The sequence below is a fragment of the Plutella xylostella genome, chromosome 7 (genome assembly GCF_932276165.1).
Source record: "Plutella xylostella chromosome 7, ilPluXylo3.1, whole genome shotgun sequence".
Lineage (NCBI taxonomy): Eukaryota > Metazoa > Arthropoda > Insecta > Lepidoptera > Plutellidae > Plutella > Plutella xylostella.
In genome coordinates, this window is record NC_063987.1 from 2,826,428 (window position 1) to 2,848,008 (window position 21,581).

The window sequence follows — 21,581 nt, forward strand, 5'->3', positions numbered from 1 at the left end:
TTTACTATGTAGGTATTTAATAGTTCCTTAAATAGATTGTTATTTTTTTATAGGCGTATCATCTCTCTTAAATTGAGAACATCCGTAAAATTACGCCATGGCAAAGGGGCGTATGAAATTCGAAAAAAATAGAAGGAGTTACATTTTTGGTTATATTTTGCTATCAGTATATTAAATTATTTAAGTGTAAAACAAATAAAATTTATATAATATAATTGGATAACAAATAAAAAAGTTTGTTTATACGCCCATTATTCCTATACATAATATGATAAAAAAGGGATAGCAATACAATAATTTCCGTCAAGGCAGATAGACGTATACGCCATAAAGTGTACTTAAAGCATAGATATTATAAAAAATTAGTTTTAATTAAAACAAAGAATAATTAACTAAGGTATATGCAAAATTATAGCACGCTAGATTACTTATTTAAAAAGTTATTATGTTTTTTTGCTCTCCTGAAAAGTAGGGTCGATGCAGATACGCCCCTCTGGCATGAAGCCCGCGATATGGTATTCCCAACGTTGTCAAAAAAAGCTTTTTTAATCGTAACAGGAAATTAACCTTCCCTTTACAAGCCTGAAAAGAGTGCGTTGGTAGAAAATATGGTAATAATTTTGGCGAAAATACTTGCCAGTATGGCCACACATGGCTATTTTACAAAAAACGAATAGCCAAGTGGGGTGGCAGCATAATATTTTACTTTACCTTGTCTATGGTTGTCTTGTTTTACGTTTCTTTACTCGCAGTATACACAAAATTCAATCCTTGTGTCAAAGAACACTCTCATTCATAAACAAAACATAAAAAAATATTTGATACGATTCGATTGAAATGAAATGAAACGTATTGTGGGTGCCAGATTTTGTGCGTGTTTCTATTCAAGTTATAAAATTTTATTTTACATTGAAAATTCTGAATAGCTAGATAAATTTTAATTTATTCATATTTCCTTCTATTTTTTGTAAATTCTAAATAACTTTACAAGTATCGAAATCCTGTTGTGAAGTTATTAAAGTGGAAATATTTTACCAAATTATAATTTAACTCCAGCAAATTAAATTAAAACAATCGCCATTACAAGAAAGCGAGATTGATTACGCACAGAAAAAAAAGAAAAACGTGTTTATGTTTTTAGTTCATCCTACTTTGACGAGAAAATACTTAACTATTTGGATAAAGAACATTTTCTTTTCATTTGGCGGGAGCGCTGGCATATTGTTCGTGCAAAGAGTGTATGGCCGTCCGCTGTCACCGCGGCCTCGTTGACGCCGCAACTCCGTTCAACGGCTTTTACGATTAAATTGTTAGTGCAGTGAAATTCCCAGTTATGCATCGCGCCTAGTCTTTGATATGGATAGGAGAGCGTGCCCGAGCTACAACGCGGGGTTGGACGCGTGTGATCCTCTGGAGTTGGTGCAGTGGTCTGGTCGTGGGGAGAGCCGCGCGGCTCGCGTGCTGAGACGCCGCTGCCGGAGCGAGGGTGTGGAGCGGTCGCCGTTCGAGGATGCGCATAGAGACTGGTGCGCCAGTGACGTAGCGTGTTGCCGAGGCCAGCGGGCCGTCAGGAACCACTTCACGCTGAGCGCCGAGCCCCGGGAGGGACGCGACTGGGCCGCCGCGCACTACGGCGACTACGCCATGGCGCCCGAGCGACAGAGGCTGCTCTGGTAAGTGTGCTCATAACCTCAGATTTGTGTACAGCATGCTATATCAAATGTAATATCAAAACAAACTGTACCTATCTGTTCACATGTATCCCTGATGTCAGACTTCTGTCTGGCTGATTGTATAGTGCCTGTGGTTTGTGACCCAGTTGTTAGGAATTGCAGGTCACTATAAATATATTATGTAGTTCGAGAGGTTCTTGTTAGTACCTATGTATCTGTTGCCATTGTTATTCTATACTACTCTGTACATTGACACCAGGATTATGGAAACCTTTGTGTATGTAATGTTTTAATCATTACCTATTAATGGTTATGTTCAATGTTTACATTATTGTAAAGTGCAACTTCATTCTTTGCAGCTTCCAAACACAATTGAAACAGCAGCAAAAACTCAAAAAACCTAGCAACACACCTTTACTTACTGAGAAACGATTGCCGAAAGTGGAAGAGCTATTAGAAAAAGTGGACCAAGAAATGGTTGAAGTGAAACAACCGCTAAAATCAATACTCAATAATCCTCCCAAGTCCCCACCGCCTGGTATTTTGAAGAAGTCAAAAACCAGATTTGAGTCAAAGAGTAGTTTGGAAGGTCGTCGACGGCAGCGAGCTTCTAGTGAATCAGACAACTTCAGCAATTATTCCATGGCTGCTCCAATCCCTGGATCACTCGATGGGTAAGGGCAAAATATTTTTTTTTACCTAAATAAACAATTATTATGATATTATCTGAGATAAGAATTTCATATTTTATTGTTGGTGATACACAATCTGACTCATATATTTTAAGGTTATGTTCCATTTTTTGTTTGGTTACATACATGTGATACATGTGTTGTTAATGTTAGGTAATAATCTTGTTTTGCACCACACTATGTATTATCTTTTGCTGATTTAAATGGTCCTCGTTTGAATAAATTATATTAATTTGCATTTCATAGTAAACATCACAGTTGGTATAATTTATAGTAAATAGTTTATGGCCTTGTATCTAAAAGTGTTTAATGTAATTAATAAGTACTTAACAGTATAAGTTATAATTCAAACTGAGCAGTATTTGGATTCATATCAGATAGAAAATTACCTTTATGTCATTTGCATACTCTGGGAACCAAGGTATTGCATATCTCATCACTTCTGTGCTCTGGTTATTTATCAATAATAAATCTAGTTGGTCTCCTATGCTGTCATCATAATTTCTTATTTTATTTAGGTTTATTTATACATTAATTTATATTTAATATATTTAATGAATTGTATTTTATTAATTTAATTATACAAGACCCCATATTATGTCCTTTCCGCCCATTTAGAAATAGTGAGTGAAGGTGTTTTTTATCACAAATATGCACATTCATTTTGAGCAATACTACATCAGCAACACTAAGGGCCTGTTTGACAATGTCTGGTTAGTAGCTACCTGTAAGATAAAACACATGCTGTCAGTGTCAAAAAAATAATAACAGAGAGTGACAGCATGTATTTTATCTCACAGGTAGCCACTAACCAGACATTGTGAAACAGGGCCTAAGCCTAAAATATACTAATTACTTAATTTTCATTAACAAAAACTTTATCTTTCCTGTACCTAACCTACATCTCTGCAACACATTGAACCTTAATAATATGTATATATCCACACAATATTCAATAATTCGATATCTCCTTCCAGTCGCCTTACCTACCTCTCCGCAAACACGAAAAGGGCCAAAGACAACTCGGGCACCGGCTATAGCTACAGCACAACACATGCCAACATCAGCCCGACAAGGAAGGCCAGCAGTGCCGTAGGCTACAAGAACTTGAAGTACTGTAAAGAAGCTATGAAGGGAGACCACGACAGTATGAATATACTGAGGACATCTGCCATTAATAAGGACACTGTGAATGAAGTTGTTGTGGTGGAGAAGGTAAGGATAGTTTAATTTTATTATTTCGGACCAAACGTGGATATTGCGGACCAAACGTCACAGTACTTAGTTTAGATTAGAATAGTAGATGTATTGAACTAGGAAAAATTTACTACAACAGGTGGCCTTATTGCTAAGAAAAATCACTTAATAAAGCAGTTGACTGGCTACAATTTTCATTCCTAGCTGAGGCCGGTATTTGTTCTCAGACCATAGTTTAGGTGTTCCTGTTAAATAGTTGGGCCATTGGAACTGTCAATCATAACAATACATAACCACACAGTTGATTCCCTAACTCATTCTCCTAGCATTATATTAGTTGGAATCAGGGGTTCTACCTAGCAGTAGCTTATCATCATCACGACCCATCACATCCCCACTGCTGGGGCACGGGTCTCCTTCCAATGAAGGAAGGGTTTAGGCCTAGTCCACCACGCTGGCCTAGTGCGGTTTGTTGGACAGTGGTGCAGTAGGTTACTCATATTATAATTAATAAGCCAGATAGTAGTAATAATAAAATTATGACTTATCTGATCTACACTTCATTTCTATCTGTTCATATTATAACGCCTAGGTGATATTTAAGTGGATACTATCTTAATTGCACTTTATAATAACCACAGTTATAACCCTGTGTTTAGTAAACTAACATGTCACACTAATTAAGCGATAAAAATAACGGCAAGGCTAAACCAGCTAACACAAACACTTCATCAAAAAAATACATTCGCCATAATAAAAATAGATAAATTTGTTTACACTTATCTAAAGCTCGGAACGCAGATTTTGTTATCTACTGAAAAATATACATAAGTGAGAACTAGCGCGAATTAAAGACAGTACTTAGCGCGCTTTTCATAAGAGTGTTTATAGAATAAAATCAATTGGGGGAATCCAGTTCTTGTTTAAAAGGAATAGAGCTGATTCAGTTTGAAATCTGCCACATAAACACATGTTGGATCTCGCGTAATTCAGGAAGCGTAGTGGATCGGAATTCCTCGCGAAATTAATTCAGATGTTATTACAGTGACAACATTATTTGAAGAGTGATGTTACATTCTATTCCGTGATCAAGTGTTATTCATATAAAAACCTCCATTTAACCCGTTTAGACAATATGATGTATGATACACGATACGTCTAAATAAATTACTCACTTGAGTGAACTGAGTTTTATTACGCTTGAAGTAGCCAGTATAATCAGGTGAATATCTAAAAATGAATTTAAAGAAGTTATTGGTGAAACTAAAGATAAGAGTACTAGGCAAGCATAAATCGAAAGGAGGTAAAAGAAAGAAGAAGGGCCTTTTGACTGCCTGCTCCCCTTGCTGTACCGAAAAATATGCAGACATGTATGGTGTAAGTAACCTTATAAATAATGTTACAGTAAAGAAGAACTATCGCAGTATTGGGTAGGCACTAGACTGTCATCTTTCTAGCCTTGTCCTATTGTCTATTTAATTCGTGCTCTTAATTTCGCTCCTACGACTCACGCTTCTGGCGTAGCGCCAGCATAAGAAAATGTCAATACAATACAATATTACTTTACTCCTTTCATTGCACATGTGCGTTTTATACGGTGATAACCGTGCGTTGAAAAACCTAAATTTACCGCACGGAAAAAGTTGTATCAGTAATTTTTCGTTTATTTTTAGCTTCCTTGTCAGTCTGTTTGTTTTCTAAATGGTGTTCTTTACTCAATGTGGACGTCGAAAAGTTTAATTTGTTAGCCTTGACATGATTTGTGAAGTTATTTATGTGAGTATTCGTAACATTCAGGTGTGCTCAAGGCGCTATCGAACTAATAGGGTTTCAAGAATTCATACAAGTTTTCTTTCGCTTGTGAAATTATCGTTGGTTATGTTGGTCACCATGCCAGGTCAAACTGTTTAGTTCAGTGACCTTGATTTCCAATAATATGGACCACGTGTTACAACAATTATTGTTTACCTTCACTATAACCTGAAAAAATTAGATACTACGTAAATTATAAAATATGAGAATTTTTTAAATATACCGAAAGTCTTCATCAAAATAGATGTAGGTAACTTAGACGTTCATCAGAAAATTTTATATTTATACCTACGATGAATAAAAACATTTGACTTTGACTTTAGATTCAAAGAAAAGAGAAAATCTATACAGACATCATATTTCAATCATTTTCTCTTCTTACTGCTACCTAATTTATGTAAGAACAATAAATTCCTCACTGAATTGTTCAGTGGCCATTCGATGTCCAATTATCTGTCTAAAACGTTCACACTACATTCACACTTAGTTAATTTAGTGATTTTGTCCAGTTTTTTATTTTTAGCAGTGTTATTTCACACTTATTGTCACTGTTTCGAATGCCTCGGGTCATTTCTGCCCGTGATCTTGTGGGGCGAAGGTGGAAATTATACATTTTGCTGTGTGTTAGTAGAATAATTGTATCAGTTCAATAATGGGTCACAAGGTAAAGCAAAATAAAATCAATTTATCATACTAATAAACTCATACATATCACTACGCCCTACTGTAATGCCTGGCTAATAAGTAATACTTGTATTAATTAAACACTATAGACTCCCCAGGGTTAACACTTATATAGATATATGGTACGATTCTTTCAAAAACCTCAAATCTCTTCTGACCAATGTCGTCCAATCCATGGTTCAACGATGCGTAGATGTATCTAATCTAGATCGAAACAAAATAATGTTCATATAGCCTCTGCCCATATAACTTTTATCCCTAGAAAATTAGCAACCAATCTTATACGTAACGTACTAAAAATGAACATAAAGAAGCCAATCCTTAATCGGTTATAGAGTAGGTATATAATAGTAGCCATGGCCAGGGTTAACACAAAACTTATCACTTTTTCCTCTCCCCACAGCCGCGGCAACACTCGCCGGCGCCCGCCTGCCCCGTCATGAGTCCGTCTCTCCCCGTCAGCTCGGTCACGGCGCTACCGCACGGCACTCACAAGAAACACAAGAAGAAGGTGCGCCTCAGCGGACCCAAGTGTGATGATGATGACAGGTGAGAATGATGCTGTTTTGTTTAATCCTTCGAAACCCAGATTCAACTCCGTGGACGAGACACAATAGATTTTAGTTTCGTCTGGTTTCACGGGACTCGAATGAGGCCGAATATGGCAGGTGAGACAATACCTACATGATGCTGTCGATTGTAATAATGCTATTCAGTCCTTTTCACAGCAAAGCGTGATAGGTCGCGAGCCGTATCGCTGTCGCCGCATTCGAATGAGTACTTGAATAAATGAATCTTCCGTGGATTGAGGTCTTAATACCATGCTTCATTCTCCCTTGAAGGTTATGTTCAAAGTCCAAAAATATCTTAAAACCATGAAGTGTCTTACTAAAAATGACTGTAATCAAAACCAGAATGTCTGTGTAGAATTTAATGTCCCATACCCAAACCTAAATCATATAATTTTTCCGCAGCCAAAGCATAAGCCGATCGCCATCGCCGTCTCCCGACCGCATTTGGGAAATGGAAACAGACTCGGTAATCCTCGAGATGAAGAAACTGGAGGAACTGAAGGAACTGAAGAAGCTTCGAGAACAGTCCGCCTCACCCCCTCTAAGTAAACCCCCTAAAAGCCCAGTACCTTCCGATGCCAACCAATTGAAAGCGCCCAAATTGACCAATGGGCATGCGGCTGGCGCGACCAATGGCAGTGTTTCGCCGAAACGGTCTCCGCAAATCAAAGATGGTGAGTTTATTTGTTTAGTTTTGGCTTGTTGTGAATGGTTAGTGTTAGGGCTAAATGTTGTAATTGATGTTGTGAGTAGATAGGTGAAGCTATGTTTAAAGCTAGGAGAGCTTGGACTGGTATTCTTTTCATGTCTGCTATATGTTCTAAACGTTTGAATGACCTACCATCCCGCTGAAACGACTACCATAGAAAGATAGAGAAGCCTATAACACAGTATAGTGGAGCTTCTACATCCACCAGTAGGACGACTATTGGCTGATGATGACGATCTATCAATAAGCATGAGACAAGAAATCCATTACCTAACAATAATGAAAAGCATAGTAATACAACAGCGAATTTGTCTATTTAACAGTGTGCATAGACCACTCGCTGCCCTCCAAAGTGAACCAGCATTTCCTGACTGCACTCAACACGATAAATCCGTTCAGCAAATTGTCAAAGAAAGGTTAAATTTACATAACCATATAATTTAAACATCACTTTAATAAGTTGTGTGTGAAAAATAATTAGATATGTCTCACAGTTTTCTATGTATCTATTCTATTCTATTCTATTCTCTGTGGGGGTGTACTGTACCTGCACCTGGCTCTCTCGAGTGGAACCTTTGTGCATATCCCCAAGGTCTAAACTGCCTTCCTAAGCTTGGACCATTTCCCACCACGCTGGTCCACTGCGGGTTGGTGGGTTCACATATCTAGATGTGCTAGATCTAGATATGCAGGTTTCCTCACGATGTTTTCCTTCACCGTAAGAGCGATGGTATACATTGTACTTAAGTTAAAAGAACTCATTGGTACATGTCAGCGTCGGGATTCGAACCTGCATCTCTTGATTGAGAAGCGGGCGCTCACCCGACTGAGCTACCACCGCTATGTATATTTATCTTGATACTCTGAGGATTGCATTTCTCTTTCATTACCCAAGAGGAAAAATATCCATCTTATTAAAATTTATACAATGTAGTTGTGTGATACTTTAGTTGTATTTTATTGTAGTATTTTGTTATTTTTAATTTGTGCGATTTTTTGTTGGTTAGTTAGCTGTGTTGCAATGAGTTAGTCATAATTTAAGCCTAATTCACCTATACTATAGAAGTTTCACCGCAGATGTACTATACACAACCAGCATACCTGTACAAACGGTTCTAAGGGTGCTTACATAGAGAGTCGGTTTACCGGTGCGTACCTGTGCCGATAGCCTGATTATGCGAAAGCGCTCATGACATTTAAAAATCCGGGAGATGCTCCGTGAGTGAGCGCTTTTACAGTTTGCGTGCAGGCAACCCTATTCTCTATGTAAGCACCCTAACTTTTTATTTGCAATCAAAACCAGCCCCCACCACCGCTAACCTAACCCTCTAATTCGCAGACTCCCACCCAGTCCTCCCAGACTGCATGGTTCACTGCGTGCGACCATCACTCTTCCCGCGAGTGCCTCCATACCTCAAGTTCGTTGGACCTGACGAGCCCATGCTGAGGATACCACTGGCCATCAGCAAACACTTGAAGTGGAAGTCCACGTCGATAACACCGATTATTGTGAAGAAGACGCTGATGCAGTCCGGGTTTAAGCTGCTGAAGCCTGATGTGGATACTGATTATGAAGGTGAGATGATTGGCTGATTTGTCTGTTTGTCAGTTTATCATTAATATGTAAAGTTATTTATGTAATACAGGGCCTATTACCAATTTTCGACCAAATCCTAGACCCGAGCACAAATGTGTGTATGAGTACACAAAAACCTGTGCCCCTTATTTTTTATATTGTTACTAACCATAGTTCTATTCAGTCTTCTACCTATCTGACAAAACATACATTAGGCCGTGTCCTCAGTAGGCAAACTGTTAGCGACCAACTGACTCTGAGACTTTAGTAGTTTTAGTACGCAGTTTGCAGCGTTACGCGGCTGACTATCTCAGCACCTATCTCGCCGCTAAAAGTTTGCCTAGAGGGGATGCGCCTAACTTTTAGGACTTACAAGTTTGACTTCAAAGAAGTCTCATATTATTTTCATATTTGATGTAATTATTTCCCCCCCCCCCCACAGAGATGAGCGAGTGGCTCGGCACGTGGGGCAAGCACATGAAGGCGCACATGTTCCACGGCATGCAGGACCAGCAGAAGCTGAACCACTTCCCCGGCACGTTCCAGCTGGGACGCAAGGACCGGTTGTGGCGGAATATACAGCGGTTAGCATACACTTAGAACAGAATATAACTTACTAGCTGTTCCCGCGGGCTTCGCTTCGCCTTAAAAAGTTTTCCCGTGGGAATTCCGGGATAAAAAGTAGCCTATGTTCTTTCTCAGGGTCTAGACCATATGTATACCAAATTTCATTCATATCCGTTAAGTAGTTTTGGCGCGAAAGAGTAACAGACACAGTTACTTTCGCATTTATAAAATTAGTTAGGATAGTTAGGATTTTGCATTAAACATGGTGTACATTTTTTTAAAGACATTTATTTATAATAAAAACTTAGGCTAATACAATTTTTTTCTGCCAAACTGCGTGACAGTTTGTTGGCAGACGCTCTTGGTTCTAAACTAAAAACTAAGTACTGACACTTATATTTAATTTAGGCCTTGTTCCACAATGTCTGGTTAGGGGCTACCTGTGAGATAAAATACATGCTGTCACTGTCAAAAAAATAATAACAGAAAGTGACAGCATGTATTTTATCTCACAGGTAGCCACTAACCAGACATTGTGGAACAGGGGCTCAATCTATAAATAATTAAACTAATGGTACATTGATGTTTATTATAAACGACACCACTAAACCACACCACTGGGGTGTCCTTCACAATATTTTTTTGGGTAACGACACTGCTACCGTCTAGTCATGCAATATATTAAAAAAAAACATTTTTTTACGTGTGTGTGTTTTCTGAAGTTATAACCTAACCGTCGTCGTAAATAATTCCCGACAATCAACACAAAAAAACTTTTTAACCGTTAACGGCTTAGCCGTTTTCGATAAAATATGGCTAAGAAAACTTAACATTACCTATGACCCAAAAAAAAACAATTTCGATTTGTGTGATGTGATCAGCTGTTTAGGGGCTACAACACATAAACAGACACACAGACACGTTAAACACCCCTTTTATTCTCCACGTTTATCAGAATTAATTAATTTATCATTTACATTCAAATTCATTATTCCAGGTTGGTGGCCAAATTCGGCCAAGAGGAGTTTGGCATCATGCCCGACACCTACATCTTGCCGAGCGACACCAAGTACCTTCAGAAGGAGTGGGAGAAGGGAGAGGAGAACAACGAGATGTGGATCATTAAGCCGGTGAGTGTTGGTTTGAGGATAGTTTGTTTTTCATTGCAAGTAGTATGGTCGCCTGCGCCTAAGAGTATACAGGGGGAGTTTTTAAAATAGCGATCTCTAGCTTACATGCTGCTCAAGCACATCCACATAAACACCACTGCTACACACATCACACAACACGTCCCCGGATTTATAACAGACCCCTTAGCATGAATTTTCATTGTGAACGTGAAGTAGAATTCATCGAGTAATTTTGTATAAAAATATTAACAGGCGGTCGGTAGCAGAACAAAAAATTTCATACAAAATTCATCGAGTAATTTTACTTCACGTTCACGATGATAATTCATGCTAAGGAGTCAGTACTTTGATTTTATTGCACTGGGCTCATCATGGAACCTTTGTACGTACCCTCAAGGTCTAAACTGCCTTCCTATGCTTGGACCATTTCCCACCAAGCTGGCCCACTGCAGGCTGGTTGTTTCACATGTCTAGATACGCTAAATCAAGATATGGAGGTATCCTCACGAAGTTATCCTTCACCGTAAAAGCGATGGTTTACATCGTAGTTCAAGTTAAAAAGACTTATTGGTACACACGCCAGCAGCGTGACTCGAACCCGCATCTCTCTCGTGAGAAGCGGGTGCTTACCCGACTGGGTTACCATCGCTCACGCACAAAAACTACCCTTCCGGGTGGTTAGGTCTGAATGTACTGATCTACATAACTTACATACTTCAAAAAGTACTTTTCGCGATATGACTGATTTTCTTTTGGTCTTCATTATTAAATTTCCTTCTCAGCCGGCGTCAGCGCGGGGCAGCGGCATCCGCGTCATCACAAAATGGGCGCAAATCCCCAAGAAGCGGGCGGTGGTCGTACAAAAGTACGTGCACAAGCCGTACCTCATCAACGGGTCCAAGTTCGACCTGCGGCTGTACGTGCTGGTCACGTCCATCCACCCGCTCAGGATCTACGTGTATCGGGACGGGCTGGCCCGGTTCGCCTCAGGTCAGTGAGACTTTTGCATCAGCCTGTAGATAGCCTAAAGCAATTAAAAATCTAGCAATTCCTAAAACGTAAAGAGACAATCCTGCATTCTCTAAAGACTAGAGGGCCGAGCGCAGCGATGCAATACTAACCTTACCGGCATTTCCTAAACCGTAAAGAGCCTAGTGAAGCGAGGCCATATAAAGTAACTCCGCATATTATTATTCTAAAACCTTGAGGGCCGAGCGAAGCGAGGCAGCACAAACTTTACCGACACTTCCTAAACCGTAAAGAGCGGAGTGAATACCAGAGGCCATACATCTCAACCCGGCATTCCCTAAAGCCGAACTTTATCGGTAATTACATTTTCTAAACCCCAAAGAGCCGTGTGAAGCGATACCAGACATAATAACCCCACATTTCCTCAATGATCTTACTGGCGCTATTAATACATATTACTTTATTTGTTTATTCCAGCCAAGTACAACGAGGAGCCGGACTCGCTCAACGACCGGTTCACGCACCTCACCAACTACTCCATCAACCGCCTGTCCAAGAACTACACGCCCAACGAGGACCACAACGCCTGCGAGGGACACAAGTGGTAATTACTCATACTTTACGTTCGTGGAGAGGGAAATGTAGCGTCGGACGCCCTCCAACCCCAGTGGAACCGATAACTTGACAAAAGTTGAATGAGAAAGGAGGAGTATCCGCGGCCTTGATCCAGCAGTGATTTGAAAATTGATCTTACCGTAACAATTATTTACTAATAATAAAAAAGTTTCATGACTTAAAAAAACTTGCAGTGTTTGAGAAAATGTTTTCCCCCAACTTTTTATTTATTTACTACTGACGAGAGAGTTACAAACCCATCTTCATCTGTAATACGTAAACCAAAACAATATCCTGCCACATTGCCTTTAATTGTTTACAGGATTGTCCTCAACTAACCCTAAACCTTCCAATTTCAGGACACTACAAACGCTATTCACGTACCTGAAGACTGAGAAACAAGTGGACACTGACACTCTGTGGGCGAACATTAAGGACCTGGTAATAAAGACGATACTCGCCGGTGAATACAGCATCAGTGCATTGTCTAAAGCGCATCTGCAGTCGCGGTACAATTGCTATGAGCTGTTTGGCATTGACGTGCTGTTGGATGAGAATCTGAAGCCTTGGCTTTTGGAGGTGAGTTGACTGAGTTGTATGATTTATGTTAGAATATGAATAGGTATGATTTAATTAAGATTGGTTTATTGTTAATTAACTAGCAGTTATTGGCAGAGAGTTCGTTATTGAAACCAGCCTTATGGTAACTCTTGTTGAACAATGTCGTTGTTCTTCAAGTCATTTGCTTCGTTTTTGTACGGTGCCTACCAAAATGTCGTCTCAAATCTATCCCTTGGCGGGCCTATGGGTTTAAGAATAGATAAAATTACACAGATCCGTGCATTATAATACATAGAAATTGACGTATAAGTCACACAGAGCGAAGAGCAAGATGTATCTCGTGAAATCACGTCCCATCGTGATATCTCATAGAATTTCATCTGGTGTCTGCCCGCCTGCTCTCGACGATAGCTGAAGATTCGCTCATGGATTTAGTGCCAATTTCTCCATTCTCGGTTAGAGCATAACCAGGGAGTAGTGGTTAACTTTTGACACATCTGTCATGAATTTTATATGGAGATGACGTTTAATTTATAAATCAATCCCTGTCGGTTATAACCGAGAATGGAGGAATTGGCACTTAGCCATTGAATTTAGACACCTCACCTAACCTAACCTCTAATTTCCAGGTGAACATATCCCCGAGCCTACAAAGCTTCTCCCCACTGCCCTTAACCCTTTAAATTACCAACCAAAAGCCATTAAATTCTCAACACGTCTCATCTCCAGGTGAACATATCCCCGAGCCTGCACAGCGCGTCGCCGCTGGACGTGCACGTGAAGGGCGCGCTCGTGCGCTCCGTGTTCAACCTGGCGCAGTTCCACGCGCCGAGGCAGGCCCAAGATCATACGCATAATTTTGTTAGTATCATCATATTTAAAGAAAGAAAACATTTATTTGACACAATGAACAACAAAAACAGAAAAAAGAAAGAAAAAGAATACAACAACTAAAAATAACAATACAGGAATAATACAACATAGTACAAACAAACAAACTAGGTTGCTGTCCAGAGCGTCAAATCGGCACCAGCTCAGCATGTGCTGTGGCCAAAGAGGCCACAGCACATGCATTTTGATTCTAAAACTGTTTTTGTTGCTACCGGGCCTTAATAACGGACCGATGCGCAATAATCTGCAAAAGCCTACACATGCCGGCGGCAATATCGCCGGGTTCATACCGCCGTGAAATGCACTGTGTGCACGAGCCTAAGGCCCTGTTTCACGTAAATGGCTACGATAAAATACATGCTGTCACTCTCTGTTATATTTTTTTGGCAGTGACAGCATGTATTTTATCTCGCAGGTGTAGCCACTAACCAGAGATTGTGAAACAGGGCCTTAATATAATTATATAGAATTCTAAATATAATATTACGGGGCGCAGCGAACCGCATTTTCATTATAAAATTGATACATGCGAATCACTTTTACATATAGTGTGCGCGATCTTTATACGGTATAGAAAAACGTATCTTATGAGCGCTGGTAGTTTATCCTATACCTAGTTCATTTATCGTTTTCTGTTCTGGCAGTCATCGGTCCAGCGAACACTTCACTGTTATAACCGGAAGATGATTTTAATTCCGTTATTCTTCATTTCAGAATGGACTCCTATTTGACCCAAGACTGTACACCATCTACCTGTCGAAAGAAGAAAGAGATAAACACTTGATCTACACAAACATGGAAGACAGAGAAATGGTAAGTCGAACTATTTTATCTATGAAGGGCACAAATAAACCTTGTATATTGCCGAATGTTGTTTTCCTAATATTCTTTCAATTCTGTGTTGATTGCTATAGCTACTGTGCTACATTACCCTCTTTTTAATTGGGCTATATCCAAACATTAATCGACCTATTCGGTTGCGGTTCACATACACAAACCCTAATGTAATGTTTGTCAATGACTATCAAAGAAAAAAAACCACACACCAGAAAAATAAAAACCTAATTTAAATTATTCTTGTTTCCTGCAGTACCTCCGCGACATCCTCACCACTTTGACCCCAGACGACGTCCGCCATCTGCTCCAAGCCGAGGACGAGTTGACACAAGCCAAGCATCTTGACCGAGTGTTCCCGACGCGACGCACACACCGCTACCTGAAGTACATGCCCGGCGCCAGATATTACAACCGTCTGTTCGACGCCTGGGAGACCAGATACAGCCACAACAGAGACGCAGGTAGAATAGGCAGTACTAGAATAACATAACAGACAAAAATTGTTGGGGAGACTTTAAACTCACTTACATTACAAGGTTGCCTAAGGTTCAGGTTAAATGAGGAAGGTAGAGTTCACACAATCACATACACAGGAATGCTGCTGTCTGTATTCTTTCTAAATGTATAATAGACTAGAAGACTCAAACGAAACACTAATAAAAGACGTGACTTGTCTTACCTACATCGGGCAAATCGGACTGCAAACCCTAGAAATAAATAGTCTCGGTCATACTTCTGTATCATTAATGATTCATCAACCATAATATCTGTAATGAAATCTCACATACTTCCAGGCCGGCAACTCCTGCGCAACCTGTGCGAGATGGGCTACCACCTCGAGGTCCCGCCCGTGCCGCTCAAGGTAACTGTCCCCTCACTGTCACCGCCCATTGCCCGCCCCGGCCCGTCTGACAGCTCACCTGACAGTTCTACTGTCAAACTGACACCTGTCAGGTCAACTGTCAGGCGGACTGTCAGGTGGTTACATTTACTCCTGGTTGTGGTGTCTTCGATTACTGCGAGACTGGGGGGTTGGTAGGAATGTTGGGTAGGTGGGAATTACGAGAATAATTCTACAGTCGGAAAAAAAAGGTTATTTTTATTGAGTGCTAGACTAGCTACGAAATACTGAAAGTATTGGTAGCCATAAACTATTGTATGAACACGTTTTATCACATTAAGATATGTTGACATAGTTGTTCTCATATTTTAATCTACCCAACATTTTGAGCCAATCTCAGTCTTATTATGGTTATGGGTACTAATATTCATCATATTAATAATATGTGATTAAATATATGGTTCTGGGTAATATTATATATCATATTAAATATTTGATATGAATAATATTGATATTGTTAAGTATATTTTTATGATATTTATTTATATATATGTAGACAGTTTAGTTTTTTAAACGAAAACTTTTACAGAAAGTAATGGATAGTGATGATATGTATTTCTAAGTGAAAGTTTAGGCAGGTATGTAATATTAGGATGTTATAAATTACAGCGGAGATCTGGAATTAAAGTGGTGAGAACCATTTTGTGAATGTAGCATGATCTTTTGATATTTTTTTTTCTCCATTTACCTTTTTCTGAAATTCTATGACACTTGAAGCTCTTATTATGTTCAAAGCTTTATAGCCACTTTATTTCGTTAAGTATTCATATTATTACGATAAAGTATCATTTATCAACAACATACCAGTATTTTGCAATGCCAACTAAATTATATCTATCATCCGTCTCTTTTTATCTAAAAATACTATCTGTGTTCACTACATTATATTATATCACTTGAGCTGCATAATATTTTATGTTCCTCGAAATTGGACTGTATCTATTATAAAATAATTATCTAATAAGAATGTTTAACGTCCCCTATCTAGTTTATAATTCAAAATCTATACTGTTGCTCAAATGTGGACCTTAATCTAGTTGTTTAAACGTGCATTTCTGCGTGATTCGTCAGGGCAAAGTGACGCGAGCGCTCAGGCGCGCATACTTGGGTTGTAAGAGCGTGGCTCACAGTAAGTTCGTAGCAATAACGACCTTGTGGACGTCATTCTGGAATCGAACTAGACGATTTTCGATTGACACTGAATGTTTAGGGATGAAGCTATGTGTTGGACTGTTGAACTAGTGATGTCTAAAGGCGTAGTTCCAGTATTGCCAGATGTTAAAATGTTGCGATACTCGCTAGACGTTCGTTGTTAATACCTAGGTACTATTTTAATACCTATAAATGTTAAATGAAGTAGAATGTTCTAATGATGTTACTACGGACGATTTGTGGGATTTTTTAAATGTTGTAAAGTTAAAAATGATTAATTGCATTTAAGAATTCCACAGCTAGACACTTTGCCAGTCAGTAATGATTGTAAACGTTATTAACTGTTAAAATTTTGTCAACTAGTTACTTAAATATTTCTAGATTATTCCCCGTTTAATTAGACATGTTTTAGTGAGCCTCCTGTACCTTGTTGCGCCTGAAAATTATGAATGCATTTAATTGACAAATTAAATTTGCATCCTGCGGTAAACGTCTCTAAGTATCTGTTTTCAAGCTAACATAAAGATAAAATACTTTATTCGGTGTCCAACACCACATCAAAAACAAATTCTTAAAAGCATCCTAAACATTGCTTCATGATACAGAGACAATAAAATACTGGACTAGTTTTGTACTCATACACATCTTTTATATACCAAATACAACAAGGGTACTTACCAGGTCACTAACAACAATTTTGTTTGCAGGAAAGAATGCAACATTTCTTTAAATTTAGGGCTACTAGAGCTTACTACCAAATGCAATATTATGCCAAACGTAACGTGTATTACAGGAAAATGCGCATGAATCATGACCTTAGACCAATTAGCTAAATGATTTACATTATATTATTTGAGGTGAGAATATTGCAGATGTGCTTGTACATATTTATTTCAACTGTAAAAAGTATAGGTATTTTGTTACTATAAGAACATAGAACATCTACCAAAAATATCCAAGGTTTACTTTTCGCTATAAGCAAATAAATGCCTCTATCCAGTTTTTTGACAACGATCTTTCATGGTTCTTTCTATTTATAAAAAAGGACCGTGAATAGAGCATTTTTTTCTAATTCATGGTAATTATTTAATGAGAATGAATTTATGAAATGGTTGAAATAAATTTGTACAAAATGGACTTCTGCTCCAATCCGCCCACTGTTGAACAAACATTATATGTTAAAGTAGAATATAACATGTCACAGTGTTAGAACTTATGTAGGTACTTATGTGAATTGTGAATATTTCTGTGCTAGTTCAATTAATTTACCGTCCCTGTTAGTTAGGTCTGCTATCTCGCCACGTATCGTAAGGTAATTTAAAAATACAATATTTTTTACGTTGAAATCTAAATTTTCTTTTGTTTCGTGCTAAAGTTGAAAATCATTATGGGGCTATTTTATAATAGACTTCTAGAGCTAAAACTTAGTGGGTAAATTGTTTTTAAATGTGAACGAATGTTCGGTCGGTAGAAAATCCTCCCTTTTAGTATACACAACAGAAAAGGTTTGCGATTTTTCATTAGTTATTATGTTTTTTTTTTACTTTTTTAATTATTTTTTTCGTAAAACCGTGGTCAATGCGTGAACTTTTTGTGATGTGTGTATTATACGTTTTTGTTTTAAAACTACAAAACATTGTCTCTTTGACTGTGTAGTAGTTTTCATTTCAGTTTTTTTTTATTATTTCCAGTTAATCCGTATAGTCGGTTAAAGAATACCATTGAATTAGAAAATATTTATGTTGGCGTTACAATAAAATATCTAAAAACGTATACAACATCTACATCACGAAAGGTCGCGAATATCTCAAGCGGATTTTAATTTCAAGACGGTTTACTTGCTCAAAATGTAAGTAATCATTTGTAGATTTAAAAATTACTATAAAAGTAGATTTGTATGATTGGCCACCGGACTTGTTCTTATTGTAAATCTGAATAGTTAGTTATGATAATCTTAAATTACAGTAATCATAGTACGTATACATTACGACTCCCAAGTAATTTAGGTAGAAGATAGAATAAAATATATTAAGGTCCATAAATATATATGTAATAATTATAGATATATTCTATGTACTTAGTCTACTTACAAAGTTCAAGTATTCACTAGGAGACTGTAGATATTATGTAAGCTATTTTGTACTTTGTCAAAACCAATTATTATGTACTTAAATAAGTCTTATTTGAAATTAGTTTTTTATAAAATTAACAATTTTTTGCTTACTTGCCGTGTCATGTTTTGTTTAAAATATATATCTATGCTCTCTTCTACATTTATATCGTTAGTTATGATAAATATTCTTTAGTATAGATAGCTAACCCTCATTTTACTTATTCAAAGCTTGCTTATAACATTTTATTTGCCTCTTTATTCTTGATCTCGATCAACTTAGAGGTCTTTTTAACCCTTACCACTTCTCTATCAACATAATTAATTTTATATGTGTACATTTTACGCTCATACGTATACTACCTTTAGGCTCTTAAACTCTAGTCTAGTTAAATCTATCGCTATTTATTTTCAAATATTTTTTTTATTAGTTTTTGGGTGTTGTCTTTTTATTTTTCCATATTAGCTGGATACTTGGAGCCAATATGGATATCATTTCAGCGAATTAATGGATAATATACCACTGTGGAAAAAATACTCCATAGTAAATGGCGCTGCCAGCCATTTACCATATTGCTAGCTTGCTATTGGTCGGAACTGACACCATTAAAATACGTCTAGTCTCTGATTGGCTGGACTCCATCGACAGGGTTGCCACCATGGTGTATTTTTCCCCTATTGATATTGCAATAATTCACTGAAATGTTAGTCTTATAATTGTTGTTTATTGTCGATAGATCTGTCCCTTGCATGTTTGTTTGTTTGTTTTCGGGTGAACTCTCGCGCCGCCTCCGTCTAACCGCTCGCCAAGTGCTGAATCATCGTCTGTTAAGCTGGCTACACACTTGTATCATTTCCCCGTATCAGATCTCCGTATCTTAGACGTAGTAATAATATCTATTCAGAAAACTATAGGTAAGGTAACGATACAAGTGTGGACCCAGCTTTAGCTGTTCATGTCATTTAGAATCCAACCAGTAGATAGTATCTCGAATAGTATTATTAACGACGACAATGGTAACTAAATAATCGGTTCGGATTTCGACCGCGATTCCGCCCGATTTCATTCAAATGCACCAGAGCTGATTATGTTGCCCAAATATATGCACGATACACAACTAAATAATACTAGCTGAAACTAAGATTTTTACCGTAGGGTTAATTAATAGTGTCCAATTACCAGTCGTTAATTAAGTTTCATACATTCCATTCCAAAGTTTCATTAATTCAGTAGTTCTCATCTAACTTCTATGGGGTTTTGTGTTCGTATTTCACTGTGCACATGAGCTTTATGGCGTCCTAACCATCTCTTTATAATAGACAGTCATATTTTTAGTTTCGTTTCTGTTATTATGTAATCGTCAGTAAATGTACTTACCTATACTATTATGTAGTCATCATTACCTATACATTATATATCTATCATTAATAACTTTGTGTTCATTAAATATATTATTTACTATCAAACACTGGGTTTTTAGTTCAGTTATTTAATTTTGACATCATCAGTAAAATCAGCACTTAATTTAGATTTCCTTTTAAATGTCGCATTCCAAACGTAGCTAGCTGTCTCAAAGAAGAAGGTTGAATTACATTTTGTGATTTTGCGCTAAATACACCCCCCAAAGAGTTTAATGTGCACTTCTAAGATCTTTAAAAACCGCTTAAGTTCTACTTTTATAGTTTCAAACATCCGGCCTCGTATTCTCTCGGTTGAGTTTGTATTAGTGTGCGACAGAGACAGCTAGCTAGCGTTTTAGCGGCGGCTAGCGGAGCGTGTGAGTAATGGCCCGTTACGCGTGTTGTAGCGGGCAGCGCGTTTCAGCGCCATGGATCGTTGCAGAATGACATCGACGCGCCCAGCCCGGCCGCGTCCGCCGCGTCGCTGGGCCCGCCCACGCGCGCGGCCTAGCGCCCCCCGCGCCCGCCCCGCCGCCCCCCGCGCCCGCCCTGCCGCCGCGCCCACTGCCTCGCGCTCGGCTCCGTGCTAGTCCTGCTGAGGCTCGACTGAGGGCGATGACCCAGTGACAGATGTGGTTTACGGACGAAAAATTGTAAAACTATTTCGATTTGTGAGCGACACATTCCCGTGGACTTAACGTGTGTTGTGTAGGAAATTTTGAGAAAAAAAGAGGAAAATGTATTGTTTCTAATAAATGTGGTTATTAGAGTATTGTAACGTCGACATGAAATGTTTAAATGTTCAAGTGTAAGCCGTGTCTAGATGTCGTAGCCTTATGAAGAATCAGTTTTGAATAGATGTGATGTGAAAGCTCCACTATATTATTATATAAAATGAAAATGTTATAATGGATATTGGGGATTTTCCCGTAGTAAATACTAAATCAAAATGTGTTCATTGTATACTTCTAGAGTTGCTAGGATATAGGACATCAGATTGATCGTTTGGATTCTGTTGTAAATATCGTTGATATTCAATAAATTTTGAATTATATAATGTATTTATAAGTTCCTTGCTGATGTATTTATCCATAAAAGCTAAACTGATGATTCAAACCCAACTTTATTCGCATCATTCTAGACGAAAAGTCTGTATTTAAAGTTTATTAATAATTGATACGGCAATTTTCCTTACATGCTGTATTATATTTTTTATCCCTTGACAATGTTTTTCTAGTAGGTATTTAATTTTTAACTATTTTAAATTTATACATGCTTTGAAAGCCAGCTATGATGTCATATGCCATTGTAATACTCAGCATTTCATTCAGAATCACTGAAATGGCCAAAGAAACTGTTCAAAATTTGCAGTATTGTCATACATTTTTAACTGTTGTCCAATTTTGCTGTAGCTATGATCCCACGTGTTAAGTAAATATTTAATTTTAGTTATAATATACCCGACCCTCCTGGACAGTTCAGATTCCTGAGATACTTTATTAAAAAAGTAAACTTATTTGTGCATTTAATTT

General features: G+C 38.1%; 1 protein-coding gene across 7 annotated transcripts; it reads left to right on the forward strand.

The window, feature by feature from the left end:
- Positions 1-838: 838 nt before the first annotated feature.
- On the forward strand, positions 839-21,565 carry LOC105387615 (tubulin monoglutamylase TTLL4). Of its 7 annotated transcripts, none has more exons than XM_038106896.2 (17): positions 839-1,673; positions 2,033-2,347; positions 3,343-3,580; positions 6,462-6,607; positions 7,033-7,304; positions 7,663-7,755; positions 8,679-8,915; positions 9,358-9,499; positions 10,480-10,612; positions 11,395-11,602; positions 12,059-12,185; positions 12,556-12,775; positions 13,487-13,618; positions 14,363-14,461; positions 14,739-14,946; positions 15,280-15,347; positions 20,457-21,565. In XM_038106896.2, exons 1-17 carry the CDS (start codon positions 1,357-1,359, stop codon positions 20,637-20,639), a joined length of 3,138 nt encoding a protein of 1,045 aa, XP_037962824.2. In that variant the 5' UTR covers positions 839-1,356; the 3' UTR covers positions 20,640-21,565. The 7 variants fall into 7 exon arrangements, with proteins under 7 accessions (XP_037962824.2, XP_037962827.2, XP_037962828.2 ...); XM_038106899.2 differs by having other exon boundaries at positions 20,474-21,565; XM_038106900.2 differs by having other exon boundaries at positions 840-1,673; positions 20,492-21,565.
- The last annotated feature ends 16 nt before the right edge of the window (positions 21,566-21,581 follow it).